At 37.4% G+C, this 21689-nt stretch overlaps 1 protein-coding gene across 2 annotated transcripts in view; it reads right to left on the minus strand.

The window, feature by feature from the left end:
• Positions 1-21689, minus strand: part of LOC121294991 (tetratricopeptide repeat protein 39B-like) — a 61992-nt gene that overhangs the window by 24244 nt on the left and 16059 nt on the right. The window contains exons 3-4 of one of the 2 annotated variants that reach the window (XM_041219258.1): positions 20854-20888; positions 1770-1874 (exon numbers count right to left, since the gene is read on the minus strand). In XM_041219258.1, the coding sequence (XP_041075192.1) occupies positions 1770-1874; positions 20854-20888 (140 nt within the window). Of the gene's footprint in view, positions 1-1769; positions 1875-6595; positions 6716-20853; positions 20889-21689 lie in introns of those variants that run through there. The other variant, XM_041219266.1, reaches the window with a different exon arrangement.

The following is a 21689-nucleotide window of genomic DNA, read 5'->3' on the forward strand; positions in this document are numbered from 1 at the left end:
AGTAAAGGATAAGGACACTTGTCAGTTGGGGATTGGTGTTCCACTGACTACAGAGGTGGGACATTACATACTAAAGGGAACGTACTACTGTGTTCGGGGTTGGTCCGAAAGTAAAATAGGTGGAGTAACGGGTGGAGGGAAAGACTAGTTTGGTGCAGCGGGATTTTTTGAAAACACTAACATTTCTTTTGTCTTTTTTTGTTTTTCTTTCTTTTGTTTTTTTTTGTTTATGTATGGTTCGCCACGAAGACGATTAAAGATGTGTTCTCACGATCGGTTTTGGATTTCACCCCTGCACTCCTTCCCTCACACCATTTTGTTTTCTTTTGTTATTTAATTATTTTGTTGTGTAGATAATAAAAATAAATTATTTTATTTCTGTACACATAAATTACTGTCTGGACATTCCATTTAATACACTCTCGCCCCCACATGTATACAAAAAAAATTACAAAATATGACCTATTGTGTTTTCTTTAACACAACTGTCTTTAAAATCATATCTCTCATACAAGTATTTATGCTGACATTTGCTTTGTCTATATGCTGTATAACATTTCATTTACTGAGGTTGAACTGCCATTTATACATTTTTGAGTGGACCCATTTGCACTCCATCAAAGGGCCAGCCGGTGAGCCATGCCACATGCCTGTCTCTACAGTAACTAAAAGTTCTTGTCAAGACCACATTTCTGAAACACTTGAAGATACTATCATTAGGATATATGCAAATAATGTACCAGCTTTGCTACAGTATAATTCTTCTTCAAAATGTTATGATACATTTTTTTGTACATAATTTATTGTAATTTATTTTAAAGGCTTTAACAGTATTAGGTCTTTGGAAATAATTTCTGATCCACTCTTGCTTTCATTCACATTGAAAGCGTACATTGTATTCTGAGGACTTCCACCATTCCTGTTGGAATAACAAGCACTGCATATACTGTATCTGCAGTACAAACATATTGGGGGAGAGGATTAAAGCAACACACATCTGACAAATACAAAATAAAATAACTCCCTCTCTATAATGCACACATAGCGAAGCAAAAATGTAACTTTCCTTGAATTAACCATGCATAAAGCACCATGTAATCAACGCTACATTTTTTTAAAAAAAAAAAAAAAAAGGTAACATTCCCACTGGTGGATCATTTTAATTGGCAGTTTTTAAACTATAAATAGCCTGGCTAAACAACAGTCAGGAGTTTGAAGTAACAGACAAGCAAACCAAGTGCGAGAAGGAGAGCGAGTCGGGTGAGGGGGAAGCGCAGCTGAAATGTCTACTGGAGAAAGCTGCAGCTCCTCTCGTAGGAAAAAAGTAAATACGTTAGGAAAGATAACCACATAATAGGCCTAGTATTTATTTAGTTATAAAACGAATGCTGAATAAGATGTCTGTGTTATAAAGTGCCAGCACAGCTTTTCTTCAGTTCAGATACTGTATCAAAAGGGAGAGACAGAAATGGAAGTTATACTGATAAGTTATTTACAGTTTGAACAACACCGGTACTGTATTTACTGTAGAAATATTACATGAATCACTAGTATAGGGAACTGGGGGACATGCTGTAGGGGCACCCTGTATATATATATATATATATATTTATATATATATATATATATATATATATATATATATATATATATATATATATATATATATATTCCTGAAAAAATGTAACCCTCTCTTAAGCCTCTCGGAAGTTGCCCATGCCCATATCCAGCATCAGTCTCCACTAGTCACTTCTCAAACACCAACATACCAAGGTCTCAGCAGATCCAGAGCTTCAGAAAACTTGTTGTTCAAAAAGAGGTTAAGTGCCATTGTGCATTCTTCCAAGGCAGTCTTCAAATCCATTTTGGACGCCCTAAGAAAAAAAAAAAAAATTCAGCCAGGAGTTTAACAGCATAAAACCCCATCAACGATACACCAGACCATTTTACAGGGATGGGAATAAGACTCCCATTGCACAGCCCTTTGACCCATTCCTGGTTTTACACTTTGATTCACTTTAATCAGACACACCTGAGCTTGTTACCTATACACAGAGGCTAATCAAGCTTGTATTAACACCTGGAACATGTGAAACTGCTATGCATCATTATTAGTTATTATTATTATTATTATTATTATTAGTATTATTATTTCTTTCTTAGAATACACTCTTATTCAGGGTGACTTACAGTTGTTACAAAGCATCACATTATAAAGTATCATATTGCAGATCATAGAAGTTATAGAATACAATCAAATTAGTAGTAAGTAAGAGCAAATTCAAATGAAAGAATATAAATACAGTAAAAATTTACATTTATGAGAGCAATACCAGAAAACGTGGCTACGGTTATCTTTAAGAGTAAAATCAAGTTTATGACAAATAAAGTATAATTATGATTGAGAGCAGTAGTAGAATACAGCAAAGTGTGGCGCAGTTCAGTGCAAGTACTGGTACAGCTGGGTACCATACAGTCCAGTATAGTTAAAAGTTGTGAAGTTTACAGATGCTGTCTGAACAGGTGTGTCTTGAAGGTGGCCAAAAGGTGGTCAGAGACTGAGCAGTCCTGGTATCCGTGGGTAGGTCGCTCCACCACTGAGGAGCAAGGGTGGAGAAAGAGTGGGCTCTAGAGATGTGGGACAGCTAATCTGCCAGTGGCAGAGGAACAAAGGGGGTGAGAGGGGGTGTAGGAGGGTGCAGAAAGGTTAAGACAGTGATAGGAAAGGACAAGAGTTAGGCAAGTATGAGTCTTCTTTCCAGCTCTGCTTTTATTAATGTTATAGGACTCATCAGAACAGCACGAGGTAAGTGATTCTTTATAAAAGACTGGGGTATATTCAATTGATCTAAAATTAATGGACCTAATTCAATAGTAACATTTTTACAGACAGCAATGGGCTATTGTCACAGACAGATGTTTGATTTTCATAGTTTGCATTCTCAAATTTGATCTGAGAGGCAGTATTTAGATCAACCACGGTTTACATCAATGAATAGTCAGATATGAAACACCTGGTCAGAAACGCCTCAATAGTTAGTCAGATTAAATCTTAACATCGTTTCCATTTTAGTCATGTCAAAAAAAGGGGTCAATAAAATGACTCCCAGGGAAATCAGCAGCAGGATAAATACAAAGAGCATTAAAAGGTTCTGCACTGCTCAGATCATTATTCATTATTGTCATCATGACCCAAATGTAATCATTGGTGCAGATTCCTTTCTGCATAATTGAATTGGTGCTGATGTACAACAACACACAATGTCAGTCTAGAGAGATATTTTTTGTTATCAATGTCCAGACTGGCTGCCTGCTTCTGTTCCTAACTCTGCATGAAAACAACACAGGCACACCGTGCTGGCATCATTTGGGCTGACGAAGCAAGAGCTGAATGCAGAGTGGAATAATTACTGCATGTAAACATATTCAAAAGACAATTCTGAGGTCTAGTTGCAACAAAAATGATAGCATAATTAAAGGAATTATGATACAGTAAGATGGACACACATGGAGGAGTGGTTGTAAGTGAACCCTGAGGACAGCAAGCTTCATTCATCCATGAAAATGCACAATGCAAGGCTGAGCTATGAGACATGGCCGTGGTCTCACTTGGAGACAAATCTGTTTTTCCATGTAAATGCTGAGAAAAGAAAAGAAAAAATGTCATGACATTTTAAGGAAATCAAATTAAACTGAATTAGCAGGAAACGTATAAATTATGCTTCATTGAAGCAAGATTAGACTTGTGATATATTTATATATTTTGTAGATTTTCAGTAAATGTTGTGATATACTGTCTTTCTCCTGTTTTCAGTACTAAAAGTCTCTTCTTGCTGTATTGCATAAATAATGCTGTCTTCACAGACAGCACCATTGTCTCTTGCTGAAGAAATTTTAGATGGGGATCGTTTTCCTCACAGCCCACAAATTGATTGCAATATGAAGCAAACAGCTGCAGCAGAATTTAAAATATGTCAAATGTCACATGGAGCAATTCTGGTGCAGTGACAGACAGGGGAGCACGTGTGAGCTATGCAATACAGCATCTATTCATTCAACCCTGCATGCACGAGCAGTGTCATCAGTTCTCACAGGAGACAACATCCTTTATTAACAACAGTCTACCACACACAGCAAAAATTGGAAGGCTCGCTGGTCAACTAAAGTCCTTCAAGGACTGGATTAGCCAGAAAACAAAATATGATTGACAGCCAAATCATTTTTACCACATATTATTATTTGATGTTGGCCATCATGATAAAGTGTTTTGAAGTTTTAAAAGCCATTTTCCTCATTTTTATTTGCTTCAGTATGCTTTGCACCAGTCCTCTGATAAATGTACATACAAAATGTTGATGACACAGCACAATTAAGCAGCCATCACATAGATTTTAGATTTTGCTTCACACATTCCTATCCCCCAATGCATTCCTTGCTAGATACTTTTCCAGTTATAACTCCACTTGCCCTGCCATTCAGGGACCATATTTTCTGTGTCACTGGCAATAGGAACCCACCCTTGAGTTTAAGACCCCGTTCACAGTACTGTTCTGGCCTCAAAAGAATCTGTTTGAAAAGTTTGCTGTTTTTTATGTTTCCACTAATTTGCACTATGAAAATAATTCAGAATTACATGGAAGGAACTGACTGGGTGCCCAGCATAATTGTACTTCTAAAAACAAACTATTTTATGTCTTTCATGGCATAGTTTAGCCTGCAAGCCTTTATTTTCCATATTGCATTGCCAGACTAGAATACTACGAACAAAACACCACACTACATGAATGGCCTTTTAGAGCCGAGTATTTATTGTAATTCGACTGGAGTTTTTTTTATTTTTTTTATTGAAACATCAATAAAATCGTAATTGTTCATAAATTGTGAGAACTGCGTATTATTGAGTGAGAATAGCGTGTAAGTGTGGCCGGGATTAAGATAAACAAAGTAAAGATATCAATCACATTGAATGCCTGTCTGGCTTGACTTTCAAAGCGCAATGGGTCCTTATTAAATTGTACAGTATATTTTTTGTAACAACGGAAGAAATTAAAATAGTAAAACTGTAAATTGTAAAATATTTATTTTTACTTGTATAATTGCACAGGAAGAACATATAACATTCTACTGTTGTATGTTACATGAAATGGTGAAACCTGTAGTGTAATTAACAGGTTTCATGATGTTTCAAGGAAGAACCCAGTCTGCTCAAAACAAACACTGTGAATTATTACAGTACTTTGTGCCTGTCTCAAAAAAGCCCTACTCACCTTATATTAAGACATAAAAACAAATAACTATTTTATTTATGTAGCTATTTAAATTGGTTAACAGAATAGGCACTGGAACTTGAAGACTTTGAAGGTTAGTTAATACAAGAAAAGGTCAGACTCAGAAGTCATTTTTAGTGATCCCTTTTTAAACCCAAATCCAGTATTATTGTTATGAATTAGTCATTTAGCAGGCGCTTTTATCCAAAGCGATGTAGAGACTAGGGAGTGAACCATGCATCAACAACTGCTGCTGAAGAGTCACTTACAGTAAGACCTTGATTTTAGTAAAATGTTTTATGTGTGGGTCTAATTGGAATTTTAACAATCTGTGCCAAATAACACAGCTGAGATTAGTTTAATTATCCCAATTTGCTCCTTGAACAGTAAATTAGTATCCTATTACACAGATATTTTTACAACATCCTGATGTTTCTCAGGCTGTCAACACAAACACATATATACATCCACTGTATCTATCACACAGAGAAAAAAAAAACATCCCATACTGTACAGACGCTGCATATAGACAAAAAAAAAACCAGTCCAACAAACTTACTATTCAAAGCTATTTCTAAGCAATTCTTAATGTTAAGAAATCATTGACACCACAAGAGACATTTTAGACAGCATCAGTGCAGCTGAAAGATTTAGACGGCATCCCACTTCCCAAAAGCCACACCTCCAAAGCACTCTGCCACAAAGAAGCCCCTCATATTAGCGACGCAGAACAAATCACTTCACAAAATCACTTCACATTACTAATCTACTCCATACTCTGCCAGCTCTAAAAATAACTTCACAAAAACAAAAAACAAAAAACAATGCAGTACTTCACGTCAGATAAACTCCCTTCTGAATCCCTGACTACCTCTGCAATGCCTATAGCTCTGTGAAAAAATATATTCTACAGCGCCGGATTATAGCCTGGGGCTCTTCAGTTTTTTAAAGCAACTAAATGAGATGATAGTAACTTACTGTCAAAGCTTCTTAGCACAAGCACTGTAAAAACTATGGAACATTTACTCTTCTTCCTTTTCCTCCATCAGTACAAAACCTTGATTTGTTACGGCATGTGCAATTACTAAAAATGTCTAAGGTCATTTAAACATTAAGCCTTTAAAAACTTCAATACAGCACCAATAGTTTCATTTTTCACCTAAATTCGTATAAATGCATAGGAAAGATCTGAGGCCATCCAAGTCTATCCCATTTAAAAACAAAACCCACTCTGTCCCTCAAGAGTCTACTAGCCAAATTCTACTTTGAACACAGGTAAACAGGAATTTATATCGCTTTACAACTTCAAGATTTAGTGATATACTTACAGCTTGACAGATTCTTAAAGGACCAAAGGTCCAATGCTTGTCCTGTTCCAAAGCTGGGGAAAGAGTCCAATGTAAAAATCACAGAGGATACTGAGCTTTGCTTAAACGTTGGTAGAGCTAGGTTGCAAGAAATGGGGGGAGGAGGAAAAAGAGGAGGGGAGGCAGGAAGCACAGCGAGGGTGAGAGAGAGCGAGACAGAGAGAGAGAGAGAGAGAGAGAGAGAGAGAGAGAGAGAGAGAGAGAGAGAGAGAGAGAGAGCTCAATCTTTCATGAATTACTTATAAAGCAAAAACAAGCTGGCTCAAATGTTCACAAGGCAGCAATGAGTGGCCCGGAAGCTGCACATAGCCATTTTCAAAGGAAATGCCAGATAAGAAACAGCAGGTATCATTACCCGTGTTAGCTTTCCACTGCAGAGATGGAGAGACTCCTCAGCCAACAATACTGCAGCTTATAGCGTGTCCATCCTCACTCTCTCCCACTCCCCCTGCTCTACTTTAACAATGCCTTAAAAAAATGAGCTAGATAAAGTGCAGAAGCTTCTTTGGGATTAGAAATGTCAAAACTGATAGTATGGTTTGCAGATATCTTGGAAGACAAACCAGTTCATTAGAGTGCTGCAGCTCAAATCTCTCATCAAAATTTAGTAGTGATGCTAGGTGTCTGTTTTCCTGTAATGTCATGCTGTTCAGTGATATGGAAGCAACAAACTTTATCTTACTGAACTGTTATACACCTAAACTTGACACCAAGGAGGGCAGAGTATGAGGGCAAGCAGGTTGTAGGTGTAATTACTTCTTCAGGGTGTGTCAAATATTTTGAAAAAAAAATGAAAAAATGGTTTCTGATCTTAAAGCAATATATGCACTGACATGGTCTACATAGATACAGTGCACTCTGTTTATAAGAATCACTGATATAAGAATCAACCACACATAGAACCACTGGGACCAAATCATTCCTATACCAACCAATGTAAACAAATCTGCTTATAAGAATCATTTCTGGGCAAACTGACTACATGTAATACGGTACTTGATCAAGTCCTATGACGTGTAGCTGTTTTTGAATTAGAATTTGATCACATCTCATGTACGCAGCTTAGATAGTGCAATGATGCAGGAAACACTGCATTGTTTGTAATCAAACGGTAACTGCGCCACTGTATTGTGCAGGTATGTTTTTTTGTGTTCCCTGTTAGTGAACATTAGTTTCAATAAAGTGAATAAATACACATTCATTGAATACATAGTGAGTACAGCAGTGTTATTGTGCAATATGCATGTAGAGGGAGTGGGATTGCAGCGTGGTGAGGAGGAGGGGAGAGGGGGAGATTGCATGTGAGAGTTGCATCACAACAGAAAAACACAAGCCACAGATGCTTAAATGAGGTGGTAGTCCTCACAGTAAAATACTGTACTGTAATGCCATTTTAATTCAAAGGCCATTAAGTTACACGTAACAGTTAAATTAGGCACCCTCACGAGACGATTGCTTTTCAAGTATACTGTACTAAAATAGGATTCTGCGGCCTTGAGTAAACATAATCATGGTCATATAACAAGCTCCTTACCCATGAAGTGCTTTTGCTAATTGTAATGTGGTGTGGCCGAGGGCAGTGTAAATGAACAGGCTGGAGTTTTGATTTACAGTTTAAAACCAGTGCTAGTTTTATTTTTCTTACAGTGTGGTGGGAAAACAACCGCTAATAAAACAAACAAACAAAATTAACCTAGCTTTCAGTTGGAGCACTACCTAAATAATACTTTGTGTGGTCCCTAAGTATACATGCAGAGCCATATATAGAGAAAGTCTGGTCAACTGTTGGCACAGGCGCCATGTTGTCACCAAAATAAGTGTGGGTGCGCACGCTCCACACTGTGAGAAAATCTGTGCTACGGAAATGTTTTCTTTGTTGTAATAAGTTATTCAAATTCCATAGAGGAATCATGCTTGGGTTAATTTTATTAACTAAAAACATTACTGATGATGAGTTGCGATTCATCGTCTATAAACTGAGGGTTAAACCACTGCTACCAAACTTGATTTTGTTCCTTACCACTAGCCAGCATCACAATGTCTATAGAATAAAAATAAAAATAAAATACCATTGTCAGTATTTATTTTTTTATCAATATTTTAAAGTTTCTGTTTATCTTGTATTAGTTGATAATACATAATCTCTCAATCAAATTATTATAATAATCAGCTATTTCTGTTACCGGTCTGATAAGTGAACAGCTGATTGGTGTTATTATTTGATCAGGAGAGTAAATAAATTCTAGTCAGTGCAGAGTAGGACATATTAGGGCGAGTTCAAAATCCTGTCGTGTCTCAAAGTGTCTGGTAGGTATTGAAACCAGTTGGAAAGTCTAGATGAGATGATGCATGCGACCTGGCAAGAAAATTGATTAACCCCACATTTTGTACTTAATTTCTTTGCTTTATCTGAGCGATTTTGTTCACACTGGTCTTCCTCAAAATGTTCCTGTAATTTTAAATACAATAACAATTTTAAGACAAACAAAAGGAATGTAATCCTTAATATTAAAAACTTATTTTATTTACTGCAAGTACAAATCAGCATGTGTAGTAAAACTGCTAAGAAATAATATTAAACCACGATTTACTTGCCTCACACAGAAAATAATTGTTTCGTCTGTGTTTTTGATGAGGGAATCTATGTAAGCCGCACAGGAAAGCATAATAACTACCGGGGAAAAAAAAAAAAGTGTATGTATGTATATGTATATAAAAATGACTATTTTTGCTTGTTTTTGTTAACGTCAATATAAATGAATGTACGGTACTGCAGAAAGTGGTAACAACATGGCGCCTGTACCACCAATTTAGGTCACATGAAAGGGACTGACTAATTACCTGCGGCCGTTCGCAGATCAAAAAAGATCAAAGGTTGGCCAAACTCTCTATATACAGCTCTGCATGAATGTGGGTACTCATGGCATCTAGTGGTCAACCCATTACACTGCAGGGAACAAAGCTTTCATCCTCAAACTAACATACTGATTCCTCAGCACTTCACCACAATAATCATATCAGTCCGCTTTTAGGAATCAACCGTTCATAAGAATCTAATCATCTGGGACGGATGTGAGTCTTATAAACGGAGTGCACTGTATTTGATCATTCCAGCTGAAGTTTTTTTCTGACTCTTATGTCCATGACTTATGGGTATGTCAATGTGTTATTTTTTGTTGGAACGCCCTTGAAACGTTTGTTGTTTGCTTGTTAATAAACCTGCACACCTGTACCGGCATTTTCAACTTCACCCCAGTTGTCTCTCTGTATGCTTGAACAGCGGCTACCCACACGTGTGACACGAGGAAGACCCTGTCACATATGGTGTCGGAAGTGGATTCCGCTGCATCCTGCCGAAGAAAGGCCAGATGGCTATGGAGAGACAGGAGGAGCAAATCCCTGAATTTTTTGGGGGGGGGACAAGGGCAGACCGCAGGTAACCCTGAGGGGCTGCTGAAGGAGATGGATGGAGCCGCTGTCCTTAAAGGACTGCGATGGAGCCGAGAGATCCCGAACGCCAGAGAGGCCGAGGAGGGTCCGTCCTCGAGAGCTGCAGGAGGAGTTCCGGTCCTGGAAGCTGGCGAGGGAGGAGGAGAGACTGCCTGCCCGGACGCTAGAGGGAGGAACTGCCTGCCGAGCGTCAGCGAAGGAGCCTGTCGTTTGTGGGGGATCGTCTCAGAAGGAGGCGGGGCAATCCTCTGGAGAGGAGCCCCGTGAAGGGACACTGGGTTTAGGGGGTAAGCAGGGTTGAATGGGTGCCCCCTTATAGAAGCCCTGGGGGTTAATAATTGTTGGTGTGTTGTTAATTGTTACATGTTAGTAGATTATTGCTAAATGATGTATTGTATGAACAGTGGTGATGGGAAATGATAATAGTAAATTATAGTGATGGTAATGATAAATTATCGAGATAATAATGGTGATAAATTATATTGATGATAGTGGTGATAACACTGGAGCCAGTTAGCTGTCTGATGGTTGGTTGAGGGTGGCTGGGCTCGAATGTTCCCTCTCACCCACACATATGTAGTGTATTAAAAAATAAATAACTAAATAAATAAAAAATAAATTCAATTAAATAAGTAAATGGTGTTGTCGGATGAACATACACACACACACACACACACACACACAAAATGGCCAAAATTTCAGCATCACCCTATAAAATGTACCAATTTTGCTTCTTAAAGTTGAATGAAACCTGCTAAATGTTACATTAACATACTGAACTACAAAGCAGTATGTAGTTTTCCACAAACAGTCAGCACTCGGATACACGTCAGTCACATTTTACCATCCTTGTATGAAGAATAAAATCAATCCCCATTATATATATAACAAATGTTTTCTGATACAACGCCCATCTCTTCAATGTTACAAATTATTTGATTCTCTTTCACAGCCTGCTTTTTTTTTCCTCTCGTCTGTTTATTGTGCAGTTACACAGTGCCTCAACAACAAAGTGAATGAGACCAGCTACTGTAATGTAAAACATTTCATCATTAAACAGTTTTAGTGTGATGTATTTTTATTTTAAATATGGGCCTTATTGAGCAGTATATTCTACAATTTTGAACAATGACTTTGAATACTGTTATTTCTGGAAACTGTGTTGTTTTTTTTAAATCTTTTGCTAAATTACATTGCCTTTTTTACGGACTTCTGTGCATGGGTAACATTTTGATTTCATTTTGTGGTATGTCATTTTATATACCGCCAGATTACGTACCGGATTTAAAAGTATGTACTGTATGTACTGTATTACAGTCCACGTGTCGTCTCTTTTGGCAAGTGATATTTTCAGAATCATAACGTTCTGAATTAAAATACTTCTATTGAAAATATAGTACTGTACCAACAAAACCAAGTACAGTACATTTAAATGGAAACCTACTTATTTTAAAACACATCCTTTCAGCTATGCATTTCTGAAATTGTATCTTTGTTGTGTTCCCTGAAAAATGGACAAGGGTTGGAACGAGCCAAAATGAAACAATCAGATATGTGAACTGTCCTTTGTACTTAACAAAAATCAGGCAAACTGAAAAATGTGACATTTCGAAATCCAACATGAAATACTGTACTACTATTAACGGCATTGATGAAATGGTTTTGGTTTCTTTTTAATCACTTGATCATTCATCCTTGAGTGACTATGACTGAAGCATATACACTTCATCACCTAATTAGTAAGACACTGGATATGGAGTGATTTCAGCTGTTGAATTTCAAGCTTCAATAAAAGCAATAAAGAAAATTACAGAAAAAACAACAATATGCCACATCTGTCAAGAGAGCAGCGCCTTCGTGCAATCAGCATGTTGGAGGCTGGACTTGCACAGCGTACTGTGGCTTGCCGTCTTGGGTGTTCACAGCCAACAATTTCAAACCTGGCAAGATGGTATAACCAGACACACTCTGTCAATGACAAGCTATGAACTGGGAAACCAAGAGTCACAACACCTGCCCAAGATCAACAGATCATTTTGCAGCATCTTTGTGATGTCAAGGGCAAGACAAAGGGCAAGACAAAAGATTTAAGTGCCTTTGAACAGGGTATGGTAGTAGGTGCCAGATACGCCAGTTTGAGTGTGTCAAGAACTGCAATGCTGCTGGGTTTTTCACGTTCAACAGTTTCCCATGTGTATCAAGGATGGTCCACTACCCAAAGGACATCCAGCCAAAGGCAGGCCAGTGGTCAAAAACGGCTCATTGATGAAAGAGGCCAAAGGAGTCTGACACATTGTGCAGAGCAACAGCCGGGCTACAGTTAGTCAACTGACAGTCCAGTACAACATTCGTGTCGAAAGACCCATAAAAGAATGCACAACTCGTCGTACCTTGACACGAATAGGGTATGGCAGCCGACGACCTACAAAATTCCACAAGGCTGGGATTGTCCAGGAATGGTTCCACGAACATGACAGTGAATTCACCTTACTGCAGTGGCCTGCCCAGTCACCGGATCTCAATCCAATTGAGCATCTGTGGAATGGGATGGAACGAGCTATTCGGAGTAGAGATCCACTACCAGCCAACTTGACACAACTGTTTGAAGCATTGGAGTCAACATGGGCCAGCATCCCTGTAGAACGCTTTCGACACCTTGCAGAGTCCATGCCCTGAAGAATTGAGGCTGTTCTGAGGGCAAAAGGGGGTGCAACTCAATATTAGGAAGGTGATCAGTGTCTATATATATATATATATATATATATATATATATATATATATATATATATATATATATATATATATATATATATTTCTTTTTTTCTTGCTATCTCCCAAAGCTTTTTTTTGACTATACGATTTTTCTATTTGTTTTTCTCTCCCTTCCATTTTCAAAATATAATTTACTGTTGTTACTTCAATTCCTATCTCCCTTAATGTTCTGTTTAATATGTTTCTTTGCTGGATATATGTATTGCATTTCCTAAATATATGCTCGACTCTTTCTTGTCCTCCACAATTGCTGCATAACCTATTCTCGTGACTCCCAATACTGTATAAATTACAGTTTAATGTCGTATGTCCTAACCTTAGTCTATTAATATTAGTTTCTTTGTCCCTGCTTTTCACTTTCCTCATATGTTTGGATTTCCCTACTTGAGTGATTTTTATAATAAATTCTTCCCTTTCCACTGTTCTCATTGTTTTTGCCATACATTCATTATCTTTGCTTTAGCCACAGCATTCACCTCTGCAGGGCTCAAAGGTATTGTTATGTTAATTTGTTCATTTGAAGTTGCTTTTTTTTGCTTCAAAATCCACAATTTAATTTCCTAAGATACCCTTGTGACTTGGAATCCAGGCTAACAGAATATTTTGTTTCCATTTTTGTAGCTAGTATGTCATTTCTGAATAATTTCATATTTGATGTCTCTCCTGTCTCCTGTTCCTGATTCTAATGCCTTTATTGAGCTTAGAGAATCTGTAAAAATCACAATATTATTTTCTTTAAATTCCTCTATTTTGTCTATGACCAGAAGTATTGCCATTAACACTCTAATAAATACTGATTTGATTTGATATAAAATGTGTGTATATATGAAGCATATCCTGTTTTCCCAGATGTAAGGTCTTTTGATCTATCTGTGTATATCTGCACGTGGAAGAGTGGTAGGTAATTCACTGACACGGGAGACAGACAGGTGGATTTGGCAACACTGCACAGGTGCCCAGTTTTATTTTGGGGTGCTCTTTTTCTTTTCGCCCGCAGATGGCGCTGTTGGTCCGTGGTCTGCTTACCAACGATGGTAAACAGAGCCACGGGAATACCAAGCGATGGTACACAATACCGACGCCCTTGCAGGTGCTTCGAAACAATAATTCAAAACAGAAGGCACAAAGAAACAGGGAAAATAAAACAGTAATAAAACTACAAAGAAAAGGTGCTGCACTTGACAGCTATATCCCAGTCGCCGCTACCCGTGCGACCCGGATCACCGTCCTACACTGCCGGCTAACTAGCCTGCTCTGTTACACTGCAACATCTCTTCCTTATTTTTAACAAATTCCTGTCCCTTTGTCTTAGTTTCCATTTGATTTCCTTTCTTGATAATCATCATGGTTAAGAGTTTACATATTTTTGGTTTCTTATACATTAATTTTGGCATCAATATTTTATTTTTATTTTCCAGTCTTTCCACCGGTGAATGTTCCACCAGCGACTGCTCCACCAGCTTTTCCCTACTTTTCCTTTTTATATTCATGATACCAATTTGTTATACTTATAATGTTGATATGTTTATGCCACACCACTTTTTAAAATCTAAATAAACCCCAAAATATCTGTCCTCATCCACTTATTTAATTGTATGCTCTCCATATTTTACATTTAATGTATTTACTTTGATTTGTTTAGAAAAAAGCATGTTCTCAGAGTTCTCTAATTAAATTTTAAATTCCCACTTTCGCCCATAATTTATCCACAGGCTCTATTGCTCAATGCTTCCCCTGCATCTGTAGCAATCCTCATTATGTGACCTATTTCTTCTAAATTCACTTTGATATTTCATTATTAATATATTATTTTCCAAACTAAAATGTAATCTTGTGCATATAATTTTTTCCATTATTTTGCATATTGTAGATGTTAATGCTATAGGTCTATATGCTCCAACCTCTGCAGGATATTTTCCCTTTTTTAACACTGCTACTATTATTGTCTCTTTCCATTTTTTGGGTATGTTCCCTTTGTTCATATTAGATTATACAATTTTAACAGCATCTCTAATCTTTCCTGTGGCATGCACTCATACACTCAAATAATTCATACCAAACACTGTCCTCTCGTGGACTTGTACTTGTCCCTAGCCTCTGTTAATTCTTTAGATGAAAGCATTGTATTATAATTAACATTTTCTTCTTCTTGATTTTCTATTTCTCTATAATGGACTTTATGAAACTCCTCTATTTGTGCCAAAAATTCAAAATCATAACTTCCTTCACTATTAACTTTTTTCCGATCTTATTCCCAGTAAATCAGCTTTCTCTTTACTTTCATATACGATTTCCTCTTCATTTTTAAGACATCATTAACTCTCTTTTTTCCTCCTTTTACCTGCAATATTTTTAAATTGATCCTATATCTCTTATTTTCTTATCTGTTATTTTTTAACAGTATTCTTACCTGCCTTTTCAGCTTCTTATTTCCCTTTGTGCCATTGCTTTAGCTTTTTCATATTGTATCAGTGTTTCCGTATTCATTGCTTTAGCTTTTTTATATTGTATCATTGTTTCTGTATTCATTGCTTTAGCTTTTTCATATTGTATCAGTGTTTCAGTATTCATTGCTTTAGCTTTTTTATATTGTATCATTGTTTCCGTATTCATTGCTTTAGCTTTTTTATATTGTATCAGTGTTTCCGTATTCATTGCTTTAGCTTTTTCGTATTGTACCAGTGTTTCAGTATTCATTGCTTTAGCTTTTTCATATTATATCAGTGTTTCCGTATTCATTGCTTTAGCTTTTTCATATTGTATCAGTGTTTCCGTATTCATTGCTTTAGCTTTTTCGTATTGTATCAGTGTTTCCGTATTCATTGCTTTAGCTTTTTCGTATTGTATCAGTGTTTCCGTATTCATTGCTTTAGCTTTTTTATATTGTATCAGTGTTTCCGTATTCATTGCTTTAGCTTTTTCGTATTGTATCAGTGTTTCCGTATTCATTGCTTTAGCTTTTTTATATTGTATCAGTGTTTCCGTATTCATTGCTTTAGCTTTTTCGTATTGTATCAGTGTTTCCGTATTCATTGCTTTAGCTTTTTTATATTGTACCAGTGTTTCAGTATTCATTGCTTTAGCTTTTTCATATTGTATCAGTGTTTCCGTATTCATTGCTTTAGCTATTTTATATTGTATCAGTGTTTCCGTATTCATTGCTTTTTTACAGTCTAACACATTTTTTCTTTGTTTTATCTCTTCAGGGGGGGGGGGGGGGGGGGGGGGGGGGGGGGGGGGGGGGGGGGGGGGGGGGGGGGGGGGGGGGGGGGGGGGGGGGGGGGGGGGGGGACATTTCTTATTTCACCAGGGCACTGTTTTATTTATTTTATTACTTTTCTTTAATGCAATAGATTCTATATATTTAGTCCCTTTATTATGCTCTCATTAATTTAATCAATATCTTCTGTTATTATGTCAATATTTATACTTTTTTTACAAACTTCCTCAAATTTCATCCAATTAGCTTTCCTAAAATTAAATCTGTCTACATCTTCCCTCTTTTTTTAAATTAATCTCAATGATAATTGGATAATGATCACTACCCATATCATTATCATCTAATATTTTCCATTCACATTTGTAAGTTAACTGCTGATACAAAAGTTAAGACATTTTTCGCTTTCTCCTCTATCACCATTTTGTTGTGAATCGGCCCCTTTCATCTGGGCCGGCCACACTCCATGCAGGTGTGCTGACCACACCCTGTGTGCTTATCTTGGATTCTGGTAATTGTAGTCTTTGCTGGTGGCCATTTTGTCTGTTGTAGTCCTTCTCATGGACACCATTTTGAGAGAGGACACAACCCCATAAAAACCTCTGACCTTACATACTTCCCATTGATCACCCTGCCCCTTGGTTTTGTCACTATATATATATTAACACCAACAGAGAATATATCAAGCATCTATATATAAAGAGATCCTTAATATATTCTCTGTTGGTGTTAATTTGTCACAATAAACACCCTTTTAGCTCTGCTCGTCCTTTTCTTCAGACAAGGACATCCCAAAACAATGCAGCATGCTCTTACTGCTCAAGATCTGGCAACGATCATCCCCATTCCCCATGCAGTGTGAAGCACTTGGGGCAGCTGGTTATTAAAAGCTCAACTGAAAGCACTGCTAATTGCTACAGCAATAAACAAGGTCAGTGTAGCCCAGGCAGCAGGAAGCAGTGAAGTAAAAAGATGTACAGCTTTTTCAATGGAAAAAGAAAAAGAAGTTTCACCTTTTTCTCATGCTATTTTGATAGTACCTTTCGGGGTAGTGTGGTAGTTTTCTTTTAGCCAGAGAAATGCTCCTTCCAAATGAAAATAGCCTAATTAATATTAAAATATGGTAGGGTATATTGAAATGTTTCTTTCTGAGTTCCAATTTGACTTTGAGCGACTAGAGATATTGTGCAGCTTTCTTGAACTGGACTTTATGTTTTGTTGAGGCACCGCAAGTGCAGTCTGGCTCATTTGGCCACCAAAAAAATGTAATTAAAAAAGTACAGGACACAAAACAAAAACCGAGACATAGCATTACACCAAAAAAAAAAAAAAATAATAATAATTCCATAAGAAAGCACAAGTACACTATCCTTGAATTATTTGCTAAACATTTCTGAACTGCAGATATTTATTATAAACCTATTATACACGTACACATATAATATATACCAGTTTTCCTTCAGAACTGTAGCTTCAGCAATTGTGATCCTTATATTCTAACTAGTTCTCCTTGGGTTTTGTTTTGTTTTGTTTATTTTGTTTTTGTAAATAAATAAACATACAGGCACTGCCCTGTTTGGAACAGATCTGTTTTCAGTGATGTTCACATTTTACACTAGAAAGGCACCCACACTTTGTCACAACATCCACACATATGTGTTCCACAAATTTTTAGTAGATGCCAATCAACCCGAGACTTGCTGCAACTTCGTAATGCAAGTCTTGCAGCAAGCTGATGGTAAGCCCCATATTTGTCTTTTTGAACAAATTCGTAGAACGAACAGCTGTTTCCCTGTTTTCGCTCTTCTAAAACAAATCTTGATCAATGAATTAGGTTTAAGAGATTTTATTCAACTCTAGCCTGGTGCTGTCGGTAGGCTGCAGCAATAATAAAACCACTGTCAGTGAATACCCAGATATACTAATGTAATACATTTTGGGGTACAAATTTGACTTTTTTTATGCTTGGTAGGTACCCACCCATGTGTGGCAAAGTGCCCGCCCCTGTGTGTATTTTTTGTTATATGTTGTGTGTTAATGTTGGTGTATAGTCATTGGTACACGGGATATAAACGGTCTGTGTAACACGAGTGTTTAAAATGTATATTTGTATTTTGTCAGAGGATTGCACAGCACTTCACGTGCAAGTAAAATGTAATAATATGCTAGCACGGGGAAGTGCACTTTATTAATTCATGTGCAGTTGTACTGCGACTCCAATTGAATGATTGATTAGCAATCGAGTCTCGGTACAGCTGCATAAAAGCTGCATGTTTTCATCCACTCGTGGTTGTGTGTTCGGGGAGTGGAGAACGGGATTGGAGACAGAGGTAATTGTGATAATTGTAAGAAAAATAGAAGCTCACCGTGTTTGTCTGTGTAGTCCGTTTTGTTTGTCTATTTATTTTGGCGAAAGTGCCGTGTCCTGTGTTTTTCTTTGTTACAACCGTTTATTTTCTGTCTGTCTGTGCACTATTAAATGCTGAGCAAGACCATTCGCTCAGCTCCACCAAACTCCACCTCTCTCTTTGTTTATTTCCGGGTTTCTGTTTCTGGTCTGACGTCCCCCACTCCGACCATCTTTGTGACACCATGATAGATGCTACTTAAGATTATTGTACAGTGTATTGCATCTTATTGCTAAGGGATAGAATAGAAAAGTCTAAGCAAATCGGCTATTCGATCACCAAACACGAAAGACTTAGTCCAAGTTAATGCAACGATTTTAATAAGTCAACCCAACTGTCTATTAATGCAATTAGAAAAATAAAGAAGATATCGGTGACCATTACTTATTACATGAAGCATTTGAAAATATCAGCTCTATACAGCAGCTACTATCAGTATAACAACAAAATGAGATAAAAAAGACAATCTACTTAGCAATTAGAAGTACTGTATGCTGGTTTCAAGCAATATGATTTGTATGCTGATACATGTGAATTTCCTGATGGTGTACTTGCAAAATGCTTAAGATCAGTCGACATTTCATGATGCACTATTTTGTTAAAAAGACAACAATATAATGAGATAGTAAGGGTTTGTACTTATCCCAACTATAAAACACACTTACACTTCATTCCAGAACCATTTGGTGAACTATAACTATAATGACCTATGTTGTGCTTTTGGTCTTGTATTACAATAAAAAACAAATTCAGAATAGACATTTGCCAAGATACTTCTACATTGTTTTCTTAGCATTATAATGTTAACGGTACGGGTCTCGTTTAAGGCAAGTAATTTTAATGGTGTGTAACAAGTAGTACTAGCACTAAAGGAACCGTTGACATTATTTGTTCTGAGCGGTTTCTTGCCCAGTAATTTCTTACTAGTTTTATACCACTGAAATTGTTTTGTTCCACTCTGAAATCTTGGCTCACTGCGCACTAGTGACCCCTGTAGTCTGGCCGGGCACCTGGGGGCTTGCCTGAAAGCTGCCCAGAGCTGCGTTGTCCTCCGACACTGTAGCTCTGAGGTGACTGCATGGTTAGTCTGCAGTGTGAAAAGAAGTGGTCGGCTGACGGCACACGCTTTGGAGGACAGCATGTGTTTGTCGTCGCCACTCCTGAGTCAGCGTAGGGGTGGTAGCGGTGAGCTGAGTCTAAAAAAAATAATTGGCTATTCTAAATTGGGAGAAAATGATAAAAAAAAAAAAAAAAAAAAAAAAAAAAAAAAAAAAAAAAAACTACTGGCGACTATTAAATTAAAAGAAATAAATAAATAAATAAAGGATAAACAAAACAGCTCATGGCATAAATGAATAAATAGACACTGGTCGAATAAATAAATAAAGGATTTAAACAAAACAGCTCATGGCACTTTGGGCCCAAATAGACACTGGTCGAACAAACAAGTACCGTGCTGGTCCTCCAGCATGATGTAGAAATTATTAGGTTTACTTTTAGTCTCCACTACCTTTCTCCACTCTGAACACTTCCCCATGCAGCCAGTCTGTAGGTCTTTTATATTCTGGCTGAGGAGTTAACTAACTATTAATTATCTTATTAACCCTTGGCCACAGTCTGCACGAGTTTAATAAGGATGCGTGACTGTCAGCTAATTAACTAATCAGTAGCTGGTCACGTGTTTTCACGAGGTTCCTAAAATAAACACCAAACAATAATACATAATGGTGACGGCTTTCATCTACGCCGCAACAATAAAATATATAAAAAATCATAACACACAATACACTGCAACATAACAACAACAACAACAATAATAATAATAAGTGCACACAGATTTTATACACAACGGGAGGGCACTTTGCCACAATGCACCATATATATCTTGCTTTAGGGCTACTCTACTTTAGGACTAGGGTAGATTTAATACCTTTAATACACTGTTGTTTAAATATACCACTAAGCCAGTGTATGAATTATGTCATGCATGAAACCAGATTGCATACAGAAGGTTAGAGCTGATGCAGTGAATATTCTTTGAAACCATGGCTGGCTCCCTGTCCAGAAAGAAGGTTCATTCCACTTGATGAGAAGTCACCATAGGAACGGAAGCCTGGTGCGCAGATCCACAGCCACCGCTGGAGAGCACATGGGCAAAACCCCTGCAGTACAAGTCCCTTGATGCTCGCATGCTCCCTCAAACCTGCACATTTACCTCTCCCCTAGCAGCAAAGGAACTGCCAGAACACTGCATAATATGCATGGCCTAAAAATAAACGCACCAGCCCTTATCGAACACCTTTTAATCAACATATGTATTACTTCTTGAAAAAACCTGAAACAAATAACCAAAATCACATAAATGTACTTACCTAGGGATACTTTCATAGGCATCTTCAAAGCTTTCCTGAAAAACAACAAAAACAAAATGGGTTAGATATCTTGACCCATCCCCAGTTGCTTTTCAGCTTTAGCCTGCAGGAGCCCAAAGGCCAATGCTGTGTGATTTCCCCAGCCATGGAAACTTAGCTCAAAAAAGATTTGAACTGGAAATAAGTGTACAAAATGTACTGCACACCCATCCCAAAGTAAATGGAAACTGATCCAACAGAAAATGATCCATATCAATGCCGTCCATTATATAGGGATATAACCATAATACACAATGCAGCAAACAACACTTCTGCCAGATTTATATTAGACACATACCCCAAAGCTTAAATTGCATACATAATTCACAATACGTACACCCAGGCTGCTGTAGCAGGCATGTGATCAATTTACTTTAAAAGAGCTCAGTTGCAACACCCACGGAATAAAGAAGGATCTGTGCAATCAGAGCTTGAAATAATTTACTCTGAAAAACAGGCCCTGTCTGATTAAAATGGTAAATACAACCACCCCTTGCTATACTGCGGATTCCGATATATCGCGGTGCTGGAGTTGGCTCCCCATTTACTGTCTAACTGCATATACCTCAGCTGCAATAAACATAGGCACTTAGAATTACTGTTTGTTTTATTTTGTACTGCACATCTGTGAACAGGATGGCTTTGCAGGGGTGACGTCGGACCAGAAATAGACTCCAAACACTGATGAATGGCAGTGAGTTTTATTGCAAATAATAATAAACAAAAAGGTTTAAATAAAACACACAAAACAGGACACGGCACAGCCAAAATAACAAGGTAAACAAAACAGCTTTTAT

This window comes from Polyodon spathula, chromosome 2 (assembly GCF_017654505.1).
Source record: "Polyodon spathula isolate WHYD16114869_AA chromosome 2, ASM1765450v1, whole genome shotgun sequence".
In the NCBI taxonomy this organism is placed as follows: domain Eukaryota; kingdom Metazoa; phylum Chordata; class Actinopteri; order Acipenseriformes; family Polyodontidae; genus Polyodon; species Polyodon spathula.